General features: G+C 47.7%; 1 protein-coding gene across 6 annotated transcripts in view; it reads left to right on the forward strand.

Moving 5' to 3' along the window:
• Positions 1-20215, forward strand: part of KSR2 (kinase suppressor of ras 2) — a 413744-nt gene that overhangs the window by 146423 nt on the left and 247106 nt on the right. For all 6 annotated transcript variants that reach the window (XM_032309540.1, XM_032309545.1, XM_032309544.1 and 3 more), the window contains one exon: positions 18240-18753. In XM_032309540.1, the coding sequence (XP_032165431.1) occupies positions 18240-18753 (514 nt within the window). The remainder of the gene's footprint in view (positions 1-18239; positions 18754-20215) is intronic.

Here is a 20215-nt window from a genome sequence, read left to right on the forward strand (position 1 = left end):
TGTTTTGTGTTGATTTTCTTAAGCCATCAGTCTGTTTGGTTCAGGTGGCACGTTCTGTCTTGCCTTCTGGGGGTGGTGGTCCAGCGCCAGACCATTTCTCAAAGTTTCGGTGATGCTTCTCTGGGTTTGTTCTAAGCGCACAGGGCGTCTCACACACAGAATTAGGGAGCTCTTTCCGCCCTCCACCTACTTCCTTTTGGGGAGCTCTTCCAAACTCTCCGGCTCCCAGGGACTTCTCTCTCCCAGTTCTTCTGGCCAAAACTTTTCATCTCTGTCCTGCTGCGAGATTCTGAATGAGTTGACCCTGTCCTTGCGGTAAAACGGTGAGAGAAAAGAGAGAAAAGCCCCATGGATTCTCCCTCCCGGGATTCACAAAACATCGGTCCCTATTCCCAGTTCTTCTCTCCAAAGGGATGGGTTTTCTCTTGGGGGCTTAGGTGTCTGTGCCTTTTCTGTGTCATGTGAGTGCGGTTTTATGGCTCAGCTGACCTCGGGCAGTGCTGGGAGAGGGAAAAGAAAAAAAAATATTACCTTTACATTCTTTTTTTTTTTTTTTAAGGATTTTTTAAATTTATTTGAAACAAAGAGATGCAGAGAGAGAGAGAGAGAGGGAGCATGATCAGGGGGAGAGGCAGAGGGAGAGGGAAAAGCAGACTCCCCACTGAGCCAGGAGCCCCATGTGGGGCTTGATGCCAGGATGCTGGGATCATGCCCCGAGTCTTAACCTTCCTCACCTGAGCCACCCAGGCACCCTTCCCTTACATCCTTGCGCACGCAGGGCCTCAGTTTTTGGTTCTTTGTGCGGAAAGCGGGGCAGCTCTAGAAGGTTGGCTCCGCACACCCACGCATCACAGCATTCCTAGACTCGGCCCACTTGCCAAGCGGAGCTAGGAATTGCGGAAGCGCACCACGACCGTATGACTGGTCGTTCTTCACTTTTTTACCTCCCTCCCCTATTCCCTGCTTTTCTTTATGTTCTCTGAACCCTCAGGCAGCCGCTTTTGTGTTTTTCCCAGAGTTTTTGGCTGTCACCAGTGAGGAAGATAGTCTGCCAGGATGGGCTACTCCATCAAGGCCAGACCAGAACTGGGATGGATATTTTGGAAATCTTGGCTCAGTGGATACGCAGAGTAATCCTGGGAGGTATGCGACGTTATCCCCCTTGTACGGGGGAGAACACAGAGGCCGAGAGAAGCGAAGTCAGGATCTAAACCATCATCATGCCACCTTGGTGTCTTGCCTAAAGCATTTGCATGGTGTTGAAGCCGCTTTCCGGGGCACCTTGCTCTCCCCCGGCCCCCCGGTGGGGACCCTGGGGGTCAGGGGCCTCATCCCCCCCCCCATCCTTCATCTACAGGATGGGCGAAGTCTTCGCATCTCCCTCGTGGCACCATTGCAAAGACTGGGTTAGGAGATCTAAGCATTGGGAGCAGTAACTGGTTCCCAGGAGTTAACTCTCCCGGAAGGTCATTATCACCCTTATTACTTGTTCCGTGCGTAGTGAGCACGGAGCCCACAGCCACCAGCACACAGTAGCGCTCCGTCAATATTTATTGAAATACTTATTGAGTCCAGCCACTTGTGAAACCATTTTATGCTTAAATGAAGTGGATTTTACTTTGTCATTTCTATGTCAGAAAGATGTTAGCCGTTACCCCTTTTGCTCCCCTGTCTGCTGATACTGCTCACGTAAGGGGTCCGCAGGGCGTCTGGAGGGCTAGTTCCCATTCCTGTGCTTTCTCCAATTTTCTGCCTCTTTATCTATCTATCTATCTATCTATCTATCTATTTATTCATTTATTTTTGGTTAGTTGAACTTCACTTTCTTTTTCCTTATGCCCCTCCCCGACAAGAGGGTTAAGGAGGAGCCCTGGGTTTATAGTTTGGCTCTTTTAAATAATAGCTATATAGCTTTAGACCAAGTAAAACTAGGACCCTCCGTACACCCCCCTCCAAGTCTCATCTGTACCCTGTGAATGATGTAGCTCTAAGAAGTGAAATGAGATAGTATGGGAAAGGTGTCTGCGTGGCTCCTGGCGCATAGTAGGTCCTTAAAAAATGTGTTAGTTTCCTCATGAACCGTATTGACGATCGTTTGAACGACAGCCAGAAGTTCCTGCTGCGATGGGAGAGTAGGCATTCCCGATCGGAGACAGGAGTTCTGGTCCAGATACAGCTGGCTGGAAGCTGAGACTTCCAACACCTCCCCGTGCTCGCTCGCTCTGTAGTCAGTGCTCCACAAATAAGCAACTGGACTGCTCAAGCTTGGCACTTTATTTGTCAGCATCAGACTGTCCCCCTGGGGTAGTCACTGGGGGTAGAAGGCTCTCACATGGAGCATCAACATTGCTAATATCCAGCCAAGCTTGTTTTCCTCTTGGTCTGTGATTTTTATCAGTGTAGGAGGTTTAATTATTGTTTAGACCTGGGCGGGGGGACGTTTTTAGTTATGCATTTGCCCTCTATCTCTGGGCTTGGCAGCATCTGCTTTCAGAAGTATCCTTTGGAAGCATGGCCAACACGGTGTTTGGGCTCCAGGGGCAGGCTGGGTGCAGGGGAAAGGTTAGGGGCTACAGGGATGCACCCACGTGTGTTGGTCGCTTCCAGATCAAGCCTGCAAACATTTAGTGGTGCCAGGGTTGTGCCCAAGGCTGGGGTGGAAGGTGCCAGGACGTGGCCTCCAGAAGTTCACGGTTGACCTGCAGACATGGACAGATCTGCTGTTTAAGTGCTATGGGCTCAGCTTCTGAGGGGCAGTCAGCAGGGATGTGGGAGCACAATGGCGTCGTGCTCTGAGTACGCCCTCAAATCCCCGCCTTGGCCCGTAGGTCCTTGCCCACCTCTCCTGGCGCAGTTCCTGCCCACCCTGGCCCCACTAGCCCCTCGCATTTCCTCCGGCGGGTCCCCTCCTGACCCACGTGCTGGTTCCAGCGGGGACACTTGCCCTGTTTCTTTGCCTGCTTCATCACCGCACATCCGCCAGACCCCAGCTCAAAGATTCCTCTTGGAAAACTTCTCCCCAGCCCTCAGCTCCTTCTTTTCTGTTCTAACTAAATGATGGAAGCGTGATCCTGCATTTAGTGTCTGCCTCTTCTTCTAGACCCACATGGGACATTGTATGTCTCGAGGGGGAGATAAGGCGAGCCATGTATGTAATCTAATGTTTCTGGTTACTCTTTTAAAACACATACAAAGACGGGCTCCTGGGTGGCTCACTTGGTCAAGCATCTGTCTTCAGCTTGGGTTATGATCTCAGGGTCCTGGGATTGAGCCGCGTGTCAGTTTCCTGCTCAGCGGGGAGTCGGCTTCCCGCTTTCCCTCTCCCTCTGTGCTTGTACTCGCTCTCTCAAATACATAAAATCTTAAAAAAAAATTTAAAAACATACCAAGAAACAGGTGGCAGTATTTTTTTATTGTGTTAAATACACATAGCAGGAAATTGACCATTTTAACTATGTTAAAGGTGGCTTGAGGGGCACCTGGGTGGCTCAGTGGGTTAAGCCTCTGCCTTCAGCTCAGGTCATGATCTCAGGGTCCTGGGATCGAGTCCCACATCAGGCTCCCTGCTCTGCGGGGAGCCTGCTTCCTCCTCTCTCTCTCTCTCTGCTTGCCTCTCTGCCCACTTGTGATCTCTCTCTATCAAATAAATTCTTTAAAAAAAAAAAAGTGGCTTGAAGTTCATTCACACCCACATAATCACCACCACATTTAAGGGGAAAATTTGAATACCACGTGTCCTTTTGGTTTCTGGCTTGTTTCAGTTAGCAGCATGTTCGAGGTTTGTGAATGTCAGCCTTCATCCAGGCGCAAGAATGCATCAATACGTCTTTCCCTTTATGGCTGAGTGCTGTTCTACCGCATGGCTTTAATACATATAGTGGACCCTTTCATGCGTCTTGGACACTTGGTTGTATCTGTCTTTTAGAGACAGTGAGGTACGCTGCTGTGAACACAGGTGTACGGATATTTGTACCTCCAATATTTGTTTGATGCCCTGTTTTCTGTTCTTCTGGGTCTGTACCTAGGACTGGAGTTGCTGGATTGTGGGAGTAAGTCTCTGTTTAACCTTATGAGGAATGACATGAAGTTTTATAATATATTTTACAGAACCCAGTATTTCCAAAAAGGGACCATTTCGATGTGTAATCAATATACAAATTATTATTATCTTTTTAAGATTTTGTTTATTTATTTGACAGAGATCACAGGTAGGCAGAGAGGCAGGCAGAGAGAGAGGGGGAAGCAGGCTCCCTGCTGAGCAGAGAGTTCAATACGGGACTTGATCCTAGGACCCTGGGATCATGACCTGAGCTGAAGGTAGAGGCTTTAACCCACTGAGCCACCCAAGCGCCCCCAATAAACAAATTATTAATGAACAATTTTGTTTTACTTTCCTGCAGAGTCTTCATTTTAATGTGGTTTGTGGGTGTGAGCTCTGTGTGGCTGGAGAAACCGTCTACCTTGTGGATCCAAGTGCCTTGTACGTAGTGGGTGTCTCATCTAAAGATATCTAGGCTTAGTTGCCTGCTGCTGGGAACAGAATTCCTGCTAACAGTAGCAGTGATAGTAACAGTGAAGGCAGGTTGACTGTTCACGAGGCACTTTATTCACAAATTCTCCAAACAACCTATAAAATGGGTACTTTTATCATTCGGTTGTAGGTGTACAAACAGCAGTTCAGAGAGGTCAAGCAACATACCTCAGGTCACACAGCTAGGGAATGTAGAGCTGGGATCCAAACCCAGCTGGGTTCTATTGTCCTGTGGCAAACAGTTATCTCAGGAAGTGCTAAACCTAGACGTCTTGGAGAAGCCCCCCGGTGCCCACGGAGGTGTCCGCCTTTGTTAACAGGGGTGAAGGATAATAAAAGTTTACGCAACACCCTTTTTCTTGGAGGCATCTGCGTTTATCTCCACCTCTGGATCAAGATTGTGAGTATAACCTGAAAAAATTTACCTCCTGCTGCACCAGGCTGCAAACCTTCACAAGCATTGTCCCTGGAGAGGGCAGTTGGGTGAGAAAGCGAGGCAGATGCTGGTCATACTCAATCCACATGGCAAGGGAGAAAACAGGAAGTTTGGGAAAAGCTGCTCTCCAGCCCAGTTGTCTGGAGATAAAAATAAGGTGCTTTGCAGCACCTAAGGTGATCTAACGCTGCTTTCGGCTTTCTTGAATTTGCCAACACAGGAGGTTAAAAAAACTAATATCGTGCCTGTCACTCAAAGGGAGGTGAGTTCTGGAATTAGAAGAGTCTCAGAGGTCATCTTTTCCAATGTAGGTTCTGCTGGTGTGGACTCTTCCCTGCTGTAGCCCTCAGAGCTGAGCTGAGCCGGGTGGGCCTCCCCAGCTTCTACCTTCTTCTTCTTCCTCCCAGGCCCACGGGTGCGGCAGCCCATTTGCCCATTCTTTGCAGAGAGCTGAAGCTGGGGGAGGGGGTAGGCGGCCCAAGGCATGCTGTTTCTCAAAGGATGTAGAGCCCAAGGGAGACAGGCTTGAGATAAGGACATCTTCTACCTGTTTTCTTGGGTCACCAGACCTTTATTTCCCAAGACTTCATCTGCTCAGGACAACCCCAGGCATGCATGGTATTTTGGCTAAGGCATGGCATTCTCACCTCATTTCTTGCCTGAATTCAGGATAGGTGGTACAACTGATAGCATTAATTGTGGCAGTTAGGATTTATGAGTGTTCAAGAATTGAATCATTCCCCCAATATGTGTTGAAGCAACATATCATTTAGGTACCATAATAAAAATATCTGTATTTATTAAATTTTTCCAGCTTTCTTGAGATATAATTGACAAATAGCATTGCAGGGGTTTAAAGTGTACCACATGATGATGTGATATACACATATGTTGTAAAAAAAAAAAAAATCTGTATTTGTTTATTGCCAGGCACTGTGCTTGGTGCTGAGCAAACACCATGGTAAGAAAGCCTGGGTCCCTGCCCTCTCAGACCTTGTATTTTAGTGGGAAGACAGATGATAAAGAAATAGATAAATCCAGTGGCACCTGAGTGGCTCAGTGGGTTAAGCCTCTGCTTTTGGCTCAGGTCATGACCCCAGGGTCCTGGGATCGAGCCCCACATTGGGCTCTCTGTTCAGCGGGGAGCCTGCTTCCCCCTCTCTCTTTGCCTGCCTCTCTGCCTACTTGTGATCTCTCTCTTTGTCAAATAAATAAATAAAATCTTAAAAAAAAAGAAACAGGTAAATGCAGTCAATCTTCATCATTCTTGAATTCCATATCTGCAGATTTTCATACTTGCTAAAATGTATTTGAACCCCCCAAATCAATACCTGTGTGTACAGAATGGTGAAACATTTGAGTCATCTGATGCTTACGTCCTCAGCTGAGGTCCAAAAAGGTGACGTTCTGCCTCTTCTCGTTTCAGCTCTCATGGTATGAACTAGAGTCCTTTCGGTGGTCTTCAATTTAGTGCCACATTTTTCACAGTTTCTGTGGTTGTTTTTGGTTGGTGATTTCACTGTTTGAGATGACACCGAGCACAGGGCTGAGGTGCCGTCTGAGCACACGAAGGCTGCCACATGCCTTATGGAGAAAAAGACATTGTTACATAAGGTTTGTTCCGGCTTTCCATCTCAAGTGGTAGCACTGCTGGCTGCTGAGTTTGCTGTTAATGAATCGGCTATCTATACTAGACAAAAACCCACATAAAAATAGGATGACCTATGAATCCGTTGACAAAATGTGGTGGAGGCTTCTAGGAATCTAACCTCATTATTTCCACGAGGAGCAAAAGTTTGCAGCATCTTCATAAAACGTAATGGCTGCAAATAACAAGAATTGACTATATAACAGAATAATCGCACTGAGTAGGGAGGTAGGGAGGACGGAGAGGAGGATGGAGTGAGTGACTGAAGCTGACGAGCGCTTGGCATTGTGGGAAGGGGGCAGGGCTGTGCCTGCAGCCACCTGGATCCCAGGTATCCCCGAGGTTGGCCTGGCGCACTCTGCAGTCTCCTCTGCTCGCCATCCACGTTGGGACGTTAGTTGGGACGTTGGGACGTTAGAGTTGCCTTTTGATGAGGACAGTCAGGGAGGTTCAGAACCATGGTTCCAGTGAGACTGTAGGATCCGAAGTCAGATCCCGTTACTACCAACAACGCAGGTGTTGTAGATCTTACCCTGAATATTGCCTCTACCCTCGAGCCCTGAAATCTGGACTTGTGTGAATTGGGGCTTCAACACTGATCAGAGCTTGCTGCTGGCTGCTCTGTCAAACGCCCCAACCGCAAGACTGTCTGGCGTGCGTTTTATCGCACCATTCCCCATGCAGATTCTAACTGTGATATTAACCAGGAAGGTTGTTTTCAGTTGAAAATGCCCAACAGATGGTCACAGTTGCTCTCTTCATTCTGGAGGCAGGAAGCAGCCCAGTCACAATTTTAATTGTTCTTGACAATGAAAACACTGAATATTGTCAAAGAGTATTTACACGGTGGGGGCAAAACATCATGAGGTTCAGATTGGGATAGAAGACCTGGAGCTTTGTCGATGGGTGGGCATAGGGAGGGTCCCTGCTCTTCTCTGAGACTCAGTTTCTCCATCTGAAAGATGGGGCTGATCCAGGCCTCCCCTTGGGTGGCTGTGAGGATTAATTCAGATGTGCTGTATGCCATGTGGCCGCCGAGAGAACCATGCTTTGGGGTCAGACTACCAGAGTTTATATCTTGGCCTTGGGCGAGTGTTTCAACCTTTCCAAGCCCTCACCAAGCCCATAAGATTGTTAAAGAGAATTAAATGCAAGAAGGCATGAGGATGAGAGGGAGCGTGGCCGCAGCAAGCACTCGGCAAACTTTAACTATGGTTTTTATAAAAAGTGCTTTTACATGCTCCCTGGGATGGCAATCATCGTCATCGAAGTAAAATAACGAGCAGCCTAGCATGTGTAGATATCAGAACCCTTGTACATTGCTGGTGAGAATAGGCAGAGAGAGAGGAAGGGGAGCAGGTTCCCTGCTGAAAAGAGAGCCCGATGCGGGGCTTGAACCCAGGACCCCGACATCATGACCTGAGCTGAAGGCAGAGGCTTTAACCCACTGAGCCACCCTTGCACCCCAGTTTCTCAGAAGGTTAAACACAGTAGTTTACCCCGGAACCCAGCAATTTTGCTCCTGTCTCTGTCCCCCAAAGAACTGAAAAGCAGTTGTTCATATACTTGTAACGCCAGTGTTCCTAGCAGCCCTGTTCGTAATAGGCAAAAGCCAGTAAATGTACATCAGCTGGCGATCAGTTAAATGATATGTGGGCTAGTCTTAGAAGGGAATGTTATTCAGCCACAAAAAGGAATACGATTCTGATATACCCTGCACCATGGATAAGCCTTGAAAATATTGTGTTAAGTGAAAGAAGCCAGTTACACAAGGTCACATATTGTATGACTTCATTTATATGAAAGATCCAGAATAGGTAAACCCAGAGAGACAGAAGACAGATTAGTGGTTCCCCAGGGGCTGGGAGAATGGGGGTCGGGGAGGAGGAGTGGCTGCTTCATGGGCATGGGATTCTCTTTTGGGGTGATGACAAATTTTTGGAATGGATAGAGGCAACATCGTGACTGTACCAAATGCCACTGAATTCTGCTCTTTAAAATGGTTAATGCGAAGTGTACCTGGTTTGAGGGAAAAAAAGAACGTTGTTAGAACTGGAAAGCTCCCCCGAATTTTGTGACTGAAGGTTGATCTCCCTGGATCTTTGGTGGGTAATAAACTTGGAAATGCTGTAGAGAGTAGGGCCTGAGAGGCATTACTGGGACAGAGCCCAAGCTCCCAGCCCCGTACCTTCTCCTAGATGACCTGCACAGACTGGGGTCAGTGCCTTTGTTTGGTTCTGCTTGGGGACGCCGGGGTTGGGGAGAACAGGGCGCAGCGGGACCCACGGCTCGGCCAGATGTCAAGCTCATTAATGAGGTCTTACATTAAGATTCTTGCCAGTGTTGAATTGCTTTGGCAACTGTGTTTTTCATTTGTCCTTATTTGCTTCCTTTTGTAAGTACCGCTAGAAACTTGAAATTCTTCCTAGATTTCAGGTTTCACTCTTTCAGGGATTGTGCCCTAAAGCAAGCGTCATCGTTAGTTGACTTTTGAAGGGTCAGGCAGTACTGCTCCTGGTGCTGACCTGGCAGGTCTGTGTAAAACGGTTCAGCCTTTCAAGGGCTTTCTGGATGGTTTTCTCATTTCTGGAGGGTGTCCTGGAAAGCCGTGAAGGTGAGGGATAGAGACCTGGCCTGGAAATCCCAGTCTGCCACTTGCTAGCTGTGGGATCTTGGGCAACCCAGTCTCTCAGATCATCTCCTACTTCCTCCACCGTGAAATGGAGACGAGAGCAGAATTTTCTTCCCCGGGGCTGATGAGGATAATGTGAAGTTATGCATACAAAATACTTAGAACACTATCTGACACAGAGTTCTCAATAAATAGTAAGTATCATTAGTGTGAATAATGATTGTTATTGTTACTTTTTTTCCCCTTTACCAATGACTCCAGCGAAACATTTTCAACCAACATCCAGAAGTTCTGTCTCTTGCCGCAGACTTAGGAAGATTAAAGTAAAAACTTTTCGGTTGTTCCCCCGATGACTTCAATCTAATCTCTGCAGCCCACATCTAAAAGTTGTATTTCTCTTAGGAAGTTGGAAGGATTCAGCGAACAGGTGCTTTGAAATAGTCATGAAAATTACAAGCAGTGGCGATGCTGAAATTGCAGACTTTCCCCTCTGCCTCTGAACGGCTCGAGCATCTCTGCATTCTGCTGCTGGCTCTGAAATTCAGACGAGTTCGAAGTCACACATTTTCCTGTTTATAAATTTTAATGGGAAGGGACAAAGAAGTTAGACACTTGCCTAGACTTTCTGACAGCATTTTCTCCCTCGAGAATGGCTTTTATTTCTCTTAGTCCCTTATCGGAGAATGTCAGAAGAAAAACCCTTACACCTTGAAATGTCTTTAATCAATTCTCAGACCTTTCATTTCTTAAAACCTATTCCCTTCTCCCCGCCCATTTCAAGACTTGAAATAAAATGATTTTCTAGAAACGGATGACAAGATAGCGAGAGCCACGATTAATAACCCCCAGAGCACCTTGGTGCCACACCTTCCCTATTTAAAATGAAAAATTACCTTTTTCCCTCCAACTTTATTAAAAAGAGGATCAAAAGAGAGAGGGGAAGAGTTGTTATAATACAGCCCATCAGTGAAAGCACTTCTGAAGCCTCGGCAGAGAGAAGCCTATCCCTGTCAATTGAGCAGCTGACAATTTGGGTAATGAAATGAGGCACTTGGCTTCTTCATTCCCAAACTTCTGATTTTGAAACGTAGGGGTGGAGAGGAAGAGTAATTGATGGAGAGGGCAATTTGGCAGGGGTAAAGCTGTGCTCGCTCTTCTCATCTTTCAGACTTAAAACAACTTTAGCACAGGGATTCTTGGAGGGTACCTCGATGCTTCCTTAAACCTGGTGGGGGAAGGGGTGTGTGTGTGTGTGTGTGTTTGGAGGAACTTTCAGACTTTGGTGGTTTCAGGCCGGCTCAATGGCAGGATGCCCTGTGACAAAGATGGGAGAGAAAGGTATAGGTTCATTACCCACTATGGGACGTTAGCCACGTCCTGTCACTCATCCAGAGCTCATTTAGAATATGGGCCAATAGAACGTACCTTACGGGGCAGGTAAGATGAGCACTGAATCCTGAGTCCAGCAGGTGCCCTCCAAATGCTTCCTTTTATATTATGACTCCCCAGTCTTTAGTTAGTAAGCATCCTTGGCTCCTGACTGAGGCCTGTCTTCATTTCCTAGGGTCACTCTAACAAAGCCACCCTAATGCAGGTGGTTTTAAGCAGCAGGAATGTATTTTCTCATGGTTCTGAGGGCTTCACGTTTCAAACCAAGATATGGGCAGGGCCAAGCTCCGTCAGAAGGCTTGGGGGCAGAAGTTGTGACAGGCCCCTCTCCTGGCTCCTGGGGCTTTCTGGTGATCTCTGGCATTCCTTGGTTTGTACCTGCATCCCTTTAATCTCTGCCTCTGTGTTCACATGGTCTCTCCTTTGGGTTCTCTCTTTTCTTATAAGGACACCAATCATTGCATTTAGGACGCCCTACCCCCCATCCAGGGTTCCCTTATCTTAACTTGATCACATCTGCAAAGAACCTTTTAGCAAATAAGGTCCCATTCATGGGTCCCGAGGGTTAGGATTTCAACTTTTTTTTTTTTTTTTTTTGGTTGGATAGAATGTAACTGCCATAAGGACTCATTCGTTGGCTTTTGCTTCATGGGTTTGCTTTCTATAGGGCAAGGTCAGGGATATAGTCACAGAATGCACGTTGATTTACATGCTTATCTCATTTAATCCCCCCCAGTATCGTGTGAAATAGATGGTTTTATTCCCATCTTACATGAACATTTATGCAACATTGGCTGCGGGCCAGAGATACGCTAACTGCTCTCCTTGCATTGTCTTATTTAATCTTCAGACCAGTCCTGGGGGAAAGCGCTGCTGTGATTCCTGTTTTATAGTTGAAGTGGCTGAGTCACAGTGAGGCGAGGTCAGAGCAAGTTAATTTCCAAGCATCATGTTGCAAAGTTCAGGTGTTCGGTGCATATAAAACGGCTGCTTCCTTGCTCGATGTTTGTTTAGAACCCGTTCTTGTTCTTCCAATTCAGAAAGTGAGTCTCCCAAACCCGGAGCTGTCTCTCTTCCTTCTGCGGGAGCCAGGCAGTGGGTGATGTGCTCATTACCTCCCCTCCCTGTCCTGTAGTTTAGGGCCATGGGATGGATAAGTTAAAAAATAGAACAACGTTATGATCCAGCAATCACACTACTGGGTATTTATCCAAAGAGTACAAAAACACTAATTCAAAGAGCTACATGCATCCCTGTGTTTATAGCAGCATTATTTACAACAGCCAAAATATGGAAGCAGCCCAAGTGTCCATCGACTGATGAATGGATAAAGACAATGTGGCATATATGTATACAATGTAATATTACTCAGACTAAGAAAGAATGAAGTCTTGCCAGTTGCAACAACGTGATTGGAGTTAGAGAGTATAATGCTAAGTGAAATAAATCAGTCAGAGAAAGACAAATACCATATGATTTCACTCATGTGGAACTAAAGAAATTAAAAAAAAATGAGCAAGGGAAATGAGAGAGAGAGAGAGAGAGAGAGAGAGAGAGAGAGAAACCAAACCAAAACAAGCAACAGATTCTCAACTGCAGAGAACAAACCAACGGTTGCCAGAGGGGAGGTGGTGGGGGGCGTGGGGGAGATAGATGGGGATGGAGGAGGTGCTTGTGGGCATGAGTACTGGGTGATGTATGGAAGTGCTGAATCACTCTATTGTCCGCCTGAACCTAATATAACACTGTGTGTTAACGAAACTGGAATTAAAAAAAAAAAAAAAAAAAAGATTGGTTTCCCACACAGCCTGTGCCCACTTTGATCACAAAGGGACAGGGACAGGGCCAACACTCTGGGCTCCAGCAGACTTGTTGGCAAATGGACGGATTTTTAAGCCACACAATGAGGGAACACCAGCTCTTGCCCTATGTGACCAGGGGCTGGGATATAACAGTGATATCATGGGTAGAACCTTGGCCTCCAGCCCCATACCACTTCTCAGCCTTTGCCCACTGGGAGAGCCAGCCCTACCCTTGGCGTGAGCAGGAGTTTGGGGGCCCAAGTCTCGTGAATATGGTAGTATGGCCAGACAGGAACTTGGCTGTGGTTGTTTATGGTTGGGGGAAGTGCTGGTCCCTCCCTTGGCATGACTGCAGGGCTGAGGTCTCAGCCTTTAGCTTATAGGTGCGTGATGACCTACAGGAGACCACATCCCTTTGGGAAGGTTAGCCGCAGGGGATCGGTCATGTTGACCTACCTCTCCCTCTCAATATCCTCCTGCACCTAGGAGAGCAAGTCCGCAGATGGTTCTCCTTTGCCCTTCTTTCTGGCGTGGGCTTGCATTTCTTCTTCCCTCCAGATAGCTGCAGCCACAACGAGCTCCTTGTAATCCTCCATACTCACCCTGTTTGGTCATCTCCTGGCCTTGACCCTGCTGTCGGGTCTCCGCCCATCTCCCTCTACTCCTGACTCCATTGCTTTCCTGGTGACTTCTCCTTCAACCTCAAGGTCGGGGCATTGGTGCCACCTCCTCCAGGATACCTTTCCCTACCCCTCTCCCAGGAGCTAGATTCCTGGCCTCTGCTCTCACACACCAGCGTGTTCTATGACATCAGATTCCCTCTTCCCCATTGTGGGTACTGCTTTATTTACTTCCTCGAGGTGAAGCTCACAGAACAATGGCCATTTTAAAGAGAAGAGTTCCATGGCATTTAGTGCATTCACAATATGGTGCCACCACTGCCTCTGTTAAGTTCCCCCCAATTTTTATCACCCCAAAAGGAAACCTGTACCCATGAAACAGTTGCTTCCCATTCCCCCCCTCCCTGCCCCCAGCTTCTGGCAGCCACTGATCTGCTTTCTGTCTCTGTAGATTTCCCTATCCTGGGCCCTTCATAAATGGGATCACACACAATGTGGCTTCTTATGTGTGGTTTCTGTGACTTAACATAATATGTTTGAGGTGTATCCCAGTTGTAGCACGCGTCAGCACCTCGTTCTTTCTTATGGCAGAATAATATCCCATTGTAGAGACACGCAGCATTTGGTGTATCTGTCTGACAGATCAATGGACATTGGGGTGTTTCTACCTTTTGCCTGGTGTGCCCAGCCTGCTGGGAACATTGACATCCAAGCATTCGAGTTCACCTCCTTCGGGTCAATATGGGAGCAGAATTGTAGTGCGTGCTCATTTCATTGTCAGTCTCTGCACCAGACTGGGAGCATCTTGAGGATGGGGAGAGGCACACACCCAACCCCGGGGGGGGGGGGCACAGTGAGCACCAGGAGCAAATTGGATGAGTCCCGGGCATCCAGAGTAGATGTCTTAGTCCCCCTCAGTCATCTGCCCTTTGGTCTGCGTCATCCAGGCTCTGTGCCGATGGCATGACTCATTTTCTCTCACTTACTGCCATATTTGCTCTTGTCCATTGTCACCTCCTTACCCTTATCCGACTGCAGTAGTCCCCCAGCATTTTCCCCCAGCACCAGTGCTCACTTTTTTCCCACCATAGCACTACCACTCATATATTATAGACAATATATTTTATATGGCATCTAATGGATAATATATATGCCATCTCTTTGTTCATTCCCCTTTTACTCTATTTCCCCACTAAGAACATGTGCCCTGTGAGGATAGGGACCTTGGTCTTTATTTGTATTCATTGCTCTATCTTGATGCCTGGAACAGTGCCTGGTATATGAGAGGCATCGAAACATTTGTGAAATACTCAGATGGATGAATGAATGCGTTTCTTCCTCACTGTATCCCCCAAGGGAACCATGATCATTCTCATTTTATAGACCCCAAGTCTGAGGCTCAGAGAAGTCAAGGAACTTACCTGAGGTTACAGATCTCTATCAAGAGTGGAATCAGGGCTGTAAGCCAGATCTCCCAGAGTCCCAATCCCATATTCTCTCCCAGTTTCCACGGGATAGGGGCAACAGCTATAATTATATATTGCTTTTTAATATAAATATATATATTATATAATTTTTATATAAATGTATAAACATATCTATAATTATATTTGTTGCTACATATATAATTATAGCAATAATATATATTTGCTATCATATAATTATAGCAATAAATATATTTGCTATAATATTATAGAAAAAATACATTGCTATATATACATAGCAATGTATTTTATATATATATATTTTATATATATATAAAATTTATATATATATATATAAAATTATAGCAATAATGCCTACAGTACTTTTCTGTGGCCTTAGAGTGCAGGATATGATGAATGACTTAAAACATAGGTTTAGTCCCTTAAACATGTCTTAGGTTCGTTTAAACCATGAGTTTGTTGTATTCCCTGAGCAACTGCACCAATCCAAAGCTTGCTGGGAGATGGAGAAACTTATCTGGGCCGGTTTCTTTCCGCCCCCGGCTCTCAGAGCTCTTCAGCGCCCCCGGCGGTAGCTTCTGGGAAGTGCGCTGGGCGATGGCTGCACTTCTCAGCACGAGCGCACATTCTTTAAACGGGAGATAGCCCCTTATCACCACGGTGTTGAGAGTCCCAAGACGCACAGTCCGCTGCCGTGTGTCAGGTGCTGGGCTAAGTAAGCACATCACTGGGGCTGTCTTAAGCACATCACTGGGGCTGTCCCATTTCTCCTCATTCCGTTCCCCAGAGGCATGTTCCATTGTTGTCCCATTTCACAGGTGATAAAGCTGACTCAGAGAGGTCAGACAAGCGCCCAAGACCACACAGCCAGTAAGTGGGTAGCCAGACAGAGGGCCAAGTCAGGAGACTCAAGAGCTGGCTCATATTCACAGGGCTAATAGTATTTTTGTCTATATTTAGAGCTTTACATACCACCATAGTGATGGTGACTTTGGTAGAATGTTCTGTCAAAGGCTGGGAGAAGGGAAAAGGGAGACCCGTGTCAGAAATGAGCCCTCGTTTCAATTTCTGTTCCCATTTGGCTCATCCATGAAGGCTTGGGGGCCTCAGAAGAGTCCCGGGCCTCTGTCTCAGCTGCCCCTAGGCCCTGGTTGTGGAGGTGGCCCAGGCCTTGGGTTTGAACCCCAGCTGCATGTCCTCCTCTCTGGTGTGACCTTGGGCACATCTTCATTTCTGTGCTTCTTTGTCCTTACCTACAAAGTAGAGACCAAAATGGCCCTTTGCACAGAGTCGTAAACATGAGAGAAGATGTAAAGCAATCAGAATGTAACAAATGAAGAAAGCAGATCACAAGTCGTTCAATAAGATCTTATGGCATTTCTTGAAAAAAGATGCACAAAAAACCATCTGGCAGGCTCCACAGCCAAACATTAATAGGGATGGTGGTTATAGGCTGTGGACCAACATTGCCTTTTTCCTTATCTGAGTTTTCTAATTTTTCTATAATGAATATATAATAACCAAATGAGTAGTTTTAATTAAAAATGGGGCAGTGAGTCAGTGTTCATGAAAGCACTTTGTAAACTGTCAGATGTTCTATAAATTAGCTCTTGTTATGGTCCTTATAGTAATTATTATGGTTATTGCTAGCCGGCCGCGAGCTGGAATTCATTTCTGCCCCTCGTCACTTCCTTGGCCCTTGATGGGAGGGCCCTCGACAGCCTTCTGCCAGGTCCTGCTTCGTCATGCAGCAATCCCCACTGACTTCCCTCCGTCTTTGCAGCCACCACCCACGTGGTGCCAAGCATCATCTCGCGCCAGGAGCCTTGCAGAACCTTCCACAGATTCTACTTGTCCACGTAAGATCTTTGAGAAAGGAACTTCATATCAAACTCCCATTGGCTTCCCACTGACCTTGACATTAAAACTACACTGTGTTTGGCCTGTGGTCCTGGTGGCCTGTCCCTTCGGCCTCTCCTTGAGCCATTCACTCATTGTCACCACACCTTGGGCACACTGCCTCCGAGGAGCCACCCCTAAAAGGGACCTAGGAAAGTGCCTACCCTAGCTTAGATGGGTTTGGAGCCTGTCCACTTGGTGTTATTTGACCCTTATGTTTTTTATTTTTTAAGATTTTATTTTATTTATTTGATAGAGAGAGAGATCATAAGCAGGCAGAGCAGCAGGCAGAGAGAGAGAGTGGGAAGCAGGCTCCCCGCTGAGCAGAGAACCCGATGTGGGGCTCGATCCCAGGACCCTGAGATCATGACCTGAGCCGAAGGCAGAAGCTTAACCCACTGAGCCACCCAGGCGCCCCAACCCTTATGCTTTTATATCTCTTTGTATCTCTTAGCACAGAGTCTGTGTATGTAGACCACTTTGGTGTTTGCCATTCCAGCATGGCAAAGGAGTGAAGATGTTCATGTACAATTGAGTTTTTTAATTTTTATTTTAATTTTTTTGGTTTAACTTATACCGGGGCTGAAAACCCCAGCTTGCATTCAGACAGTGGGGATTTTTTTTTTAAAGATTGTATTTATTTATTTGTCAGAGAGAGAGGAGCGAGAGTGAGCACAGGCAGACAGAGTGGCAGGCAGAGGCAGAGGGAGAGGGAGAAGCAGGCTCCCTGCCAAGCAAAGAGCCCGATGTGGGACTTGATCCCAGGATCCTGGGATCATGACCTGAGCTGAAGGCAGCTGCTTAACCAACTGAGGCACTCAGGCGTCCCCAGACAGTGGGTATTTTTAAAAAAAGATTTCATTTATTTATTTGACACACACAGAGAGCACAAGTAGGCAGAGTGGCAGGCAGAGGGAGAGGCAGGCTCTCTGCTGAGCAAGGAGCCTGACATGGGGCTCGATCCCAGGATCCTGGGATTATGACCTGAGCTGACTGATCCACTCAGGTGCCCTGACAGTGGGGAGTTTAAAAAAGAAAAAAAGATTTAATTTTTTATTTGAGAGAGAGAGAGAGCACAGGGTGGGAGGCAGAAGGAGCAGCAGACTCCGCTGAGCAGGAGTTGCAAGGCTTTAAAAAAAAAAGAGCGAGCCCCCGAGTGCCTGGGTGGCTCGGTCATTAAGAGTTTGCCTTCTGCTCAGGTCATGATCCCAGGCCTGGGATCGAGCCCCCATATCAAGCCCCTGCTCAGTGTGAAGCCTGCTTGTGTTCCCTCTCTTGCTGTCTCTCTGTCAAATAAATTCAAAAAAGAAATCTTAAAAAAAAAAAAAAAAAGAACCCCGTCCTGTCTGTATGTTTTTTTCCTCCTCCTCTGCCTCCCTCGACCCACACCTGCCATGCTCTGTCCTTGGCTCTTAGTGATTCAGTCCCCTTCTTGTCCTCGATGCCAGCTTCGATGTCATTTCCTTAGGAGGCTGCACATTCTACCTAAAGTCGGCTCTGCCCTCAACGCTTTTATTTCCAGTTTCTTCAGCTGAAACTTTTATGGAGCTAATCGCAGACTGACATGCCGTGGTAAGAAATAATACAGAGCGAACCTGGTAACCGTCTGTTCAGGCTGTTCTAACAAATACCCGAGACTAGGAGGCTTGGACAACAGGCGTGCTCTGAGGCGCATAAGGCATAACGTGCACACACAGTGGTGTCTGTGGGGTGTGATGTGCAAACGCTGTAAGGAAAGTCCCTGTAATGCGTCTATACCGCAAGGTGCCTAACGTTTAACTTACCAGGCCTGTCTCCCGGCTTATCTGCTGTCTCTCTGCTCCTTGTTCCAACTCAGGAGGCAACCTTTCCAAACAAGACTGGACCATCCAGTGGCCCACCACGGAAACTGGGAAGGAGAACAATCCCGTGTGCCCCCCGGAGCCCACCCCGTGGATCCGCACCCACCTCTCCCAGAGCCCCAGGGTCCAGGCCAAGTGCGTCCAGCACTACTGTCACGCCAGCCCCTCGCCCGGGGCCCCCGTGTACACCCACGTGGACAGGCTCACCGTGGACGCCTACCCGGGCCTGTGCCCGCCACCGCCGCTGGAGTCAGGCCACCGTTCCCTGCCCCCGTCTCCCCGGCAGCGGCACGCGGTGCGCACGCCGCCGCGCACGCCCAACATCGTCACCACCGTGACCCCGCCCGGCACACCGCCCATGCGGAGGAAGAACAAGCTGAAGCCCCCGGGGACCCCGCCGCCCTCCTCGAGGAAGCTGATCCACTTGATTCCGGGTTTCACGGCCCTGCATCGAAGCAAGTCCCACGAGTTCCAGCTGGGTCACCGTGTGGAGGAGGCCCACACGCCCAAGTAAGTGTGTGTGGTGGGGCCCGGGAGGCCGGAGCCCTGGGGGCTGCCAGGGGGCGGCTTCATGGCCCGCGGACTACCCCGCATTAGGGGAACCTCGAAAGCACTTGTGTTATTCTTTCTTCGGTTGAACGAAAGGTGGCTATTCACCGACAGCCCATGAGAAAAATGAATAGCACGTTCCGGAAATGACCCTTTTTAAGCTAGGGAATGTTCTAGAAATGACCCTTTTAAGCAAGGGATTCTCTAAAGCAAGAGTCAGCAAACCATCCCCTAGGGGCCAAATCTGCACTTGTGGCAACACCGTGAGGTTCATCCCTGTGTGCTGCTTTCCTGCCGCCCGGATGAGTTGAGTATGACCCACAAAGCTGGACATGTTTGCCCTCAGGCCTTGGATGGGGAAAGCTGGCCCGCTCCGGCAGGCTCTTTGCCAGCACTGCCCCTGGACAGGAGGTGTGAGCTGCATACCTAACCTTACATTTTCTAGTATTGCGTTAAAGAGAGTGAAAAGAAACAAGTGATCTTTTGATAATAGGTGTCATTTAATGGAATGTGGCAAAATATTACCATTGCAACATAGAATCGATATAAAATATTAACACAGAAATAGTTTGCATTTTTTTCCCTAGGAAGGCTTCAGAACCCAGTGTGTATATTAGACCTCCAGCTCCTATCAGTTCAGACTCCCTGCATTTTAAGTGTGCAGTGGCCCCGGGGGATGGAGGGGCAAGGGGCTGTTGTATGGGCAGCACGTGCTGGATCCTGCTAGTGCTTACCATGAAGAGGCATGTCCGGGTCTGCTCGGGGTTGGAGGCGGGTCAGAGAGTGGAGAACTAGACTATTAGAGCAAAGGACTTCATACAGAAGCTTATGGTGAGCCTGTAGGCGTCTGGGGGGAACATCATCAAAGTGGGGTGCAGTGTGTGCCTGGCTCTGGTTTGGGGGGGATCTGGCTGCCGGCAGAGGGTGACACAGTTTTCGGTAGCTACATACTGGCCGGTGGAAGGGACCCTCAGAGGCTGACAGTGTCCAGGTCCCCTTCATTCTTTTGAGGTTCTCGGTGTTTTAAAACTGGAAGAAATGCTAAACAGGCTTCCCAAAGTGGGTAGCATGTTTTACATATCTACACTTAAACAAAATTGCCATTAAGGCATGGAAATGAAATGATGGTTTAGGGGAGCTTGGGTGGCTCAGTTGGTTAAGCATCTGCCTTTGGCTCATGTCATGATCGCAGAATCCTGGGATCAAGCCTTGCATCGGGCTCCCTGGTTGGAGGGGAGTCTGCTTCTCTCTCTGTCTGTCCCCTTGGCTTTAGTGCTCTCTCTCTCTCTCTCTCTCATTCTCTCAAATAAATAAATAAAATCTTTTTAAAAATGATAATTTGTAATCTTACTAGGAAACACCATAAGGAGTCGGAGTTTGGTACCTGTTGTATGTCAGAGCCCTGGACCCCTGCTCTGGGATC

The sequence above is a fragment of the Mustela erminea genome, chromosome 13, assembly GCF_009829155.1.
Source record: "Mustela erminea isolate mMusErm1 chromosome 13, mMusErm1.Pri, whole genome shotgun sequence".
In the NCBI taxonomy this organism is placed as follows: Eukaryota; Metazoa; Chordata; class Mammalia; order Carnivora; family Mustelidae; genus Mustela; species Mustela erminea.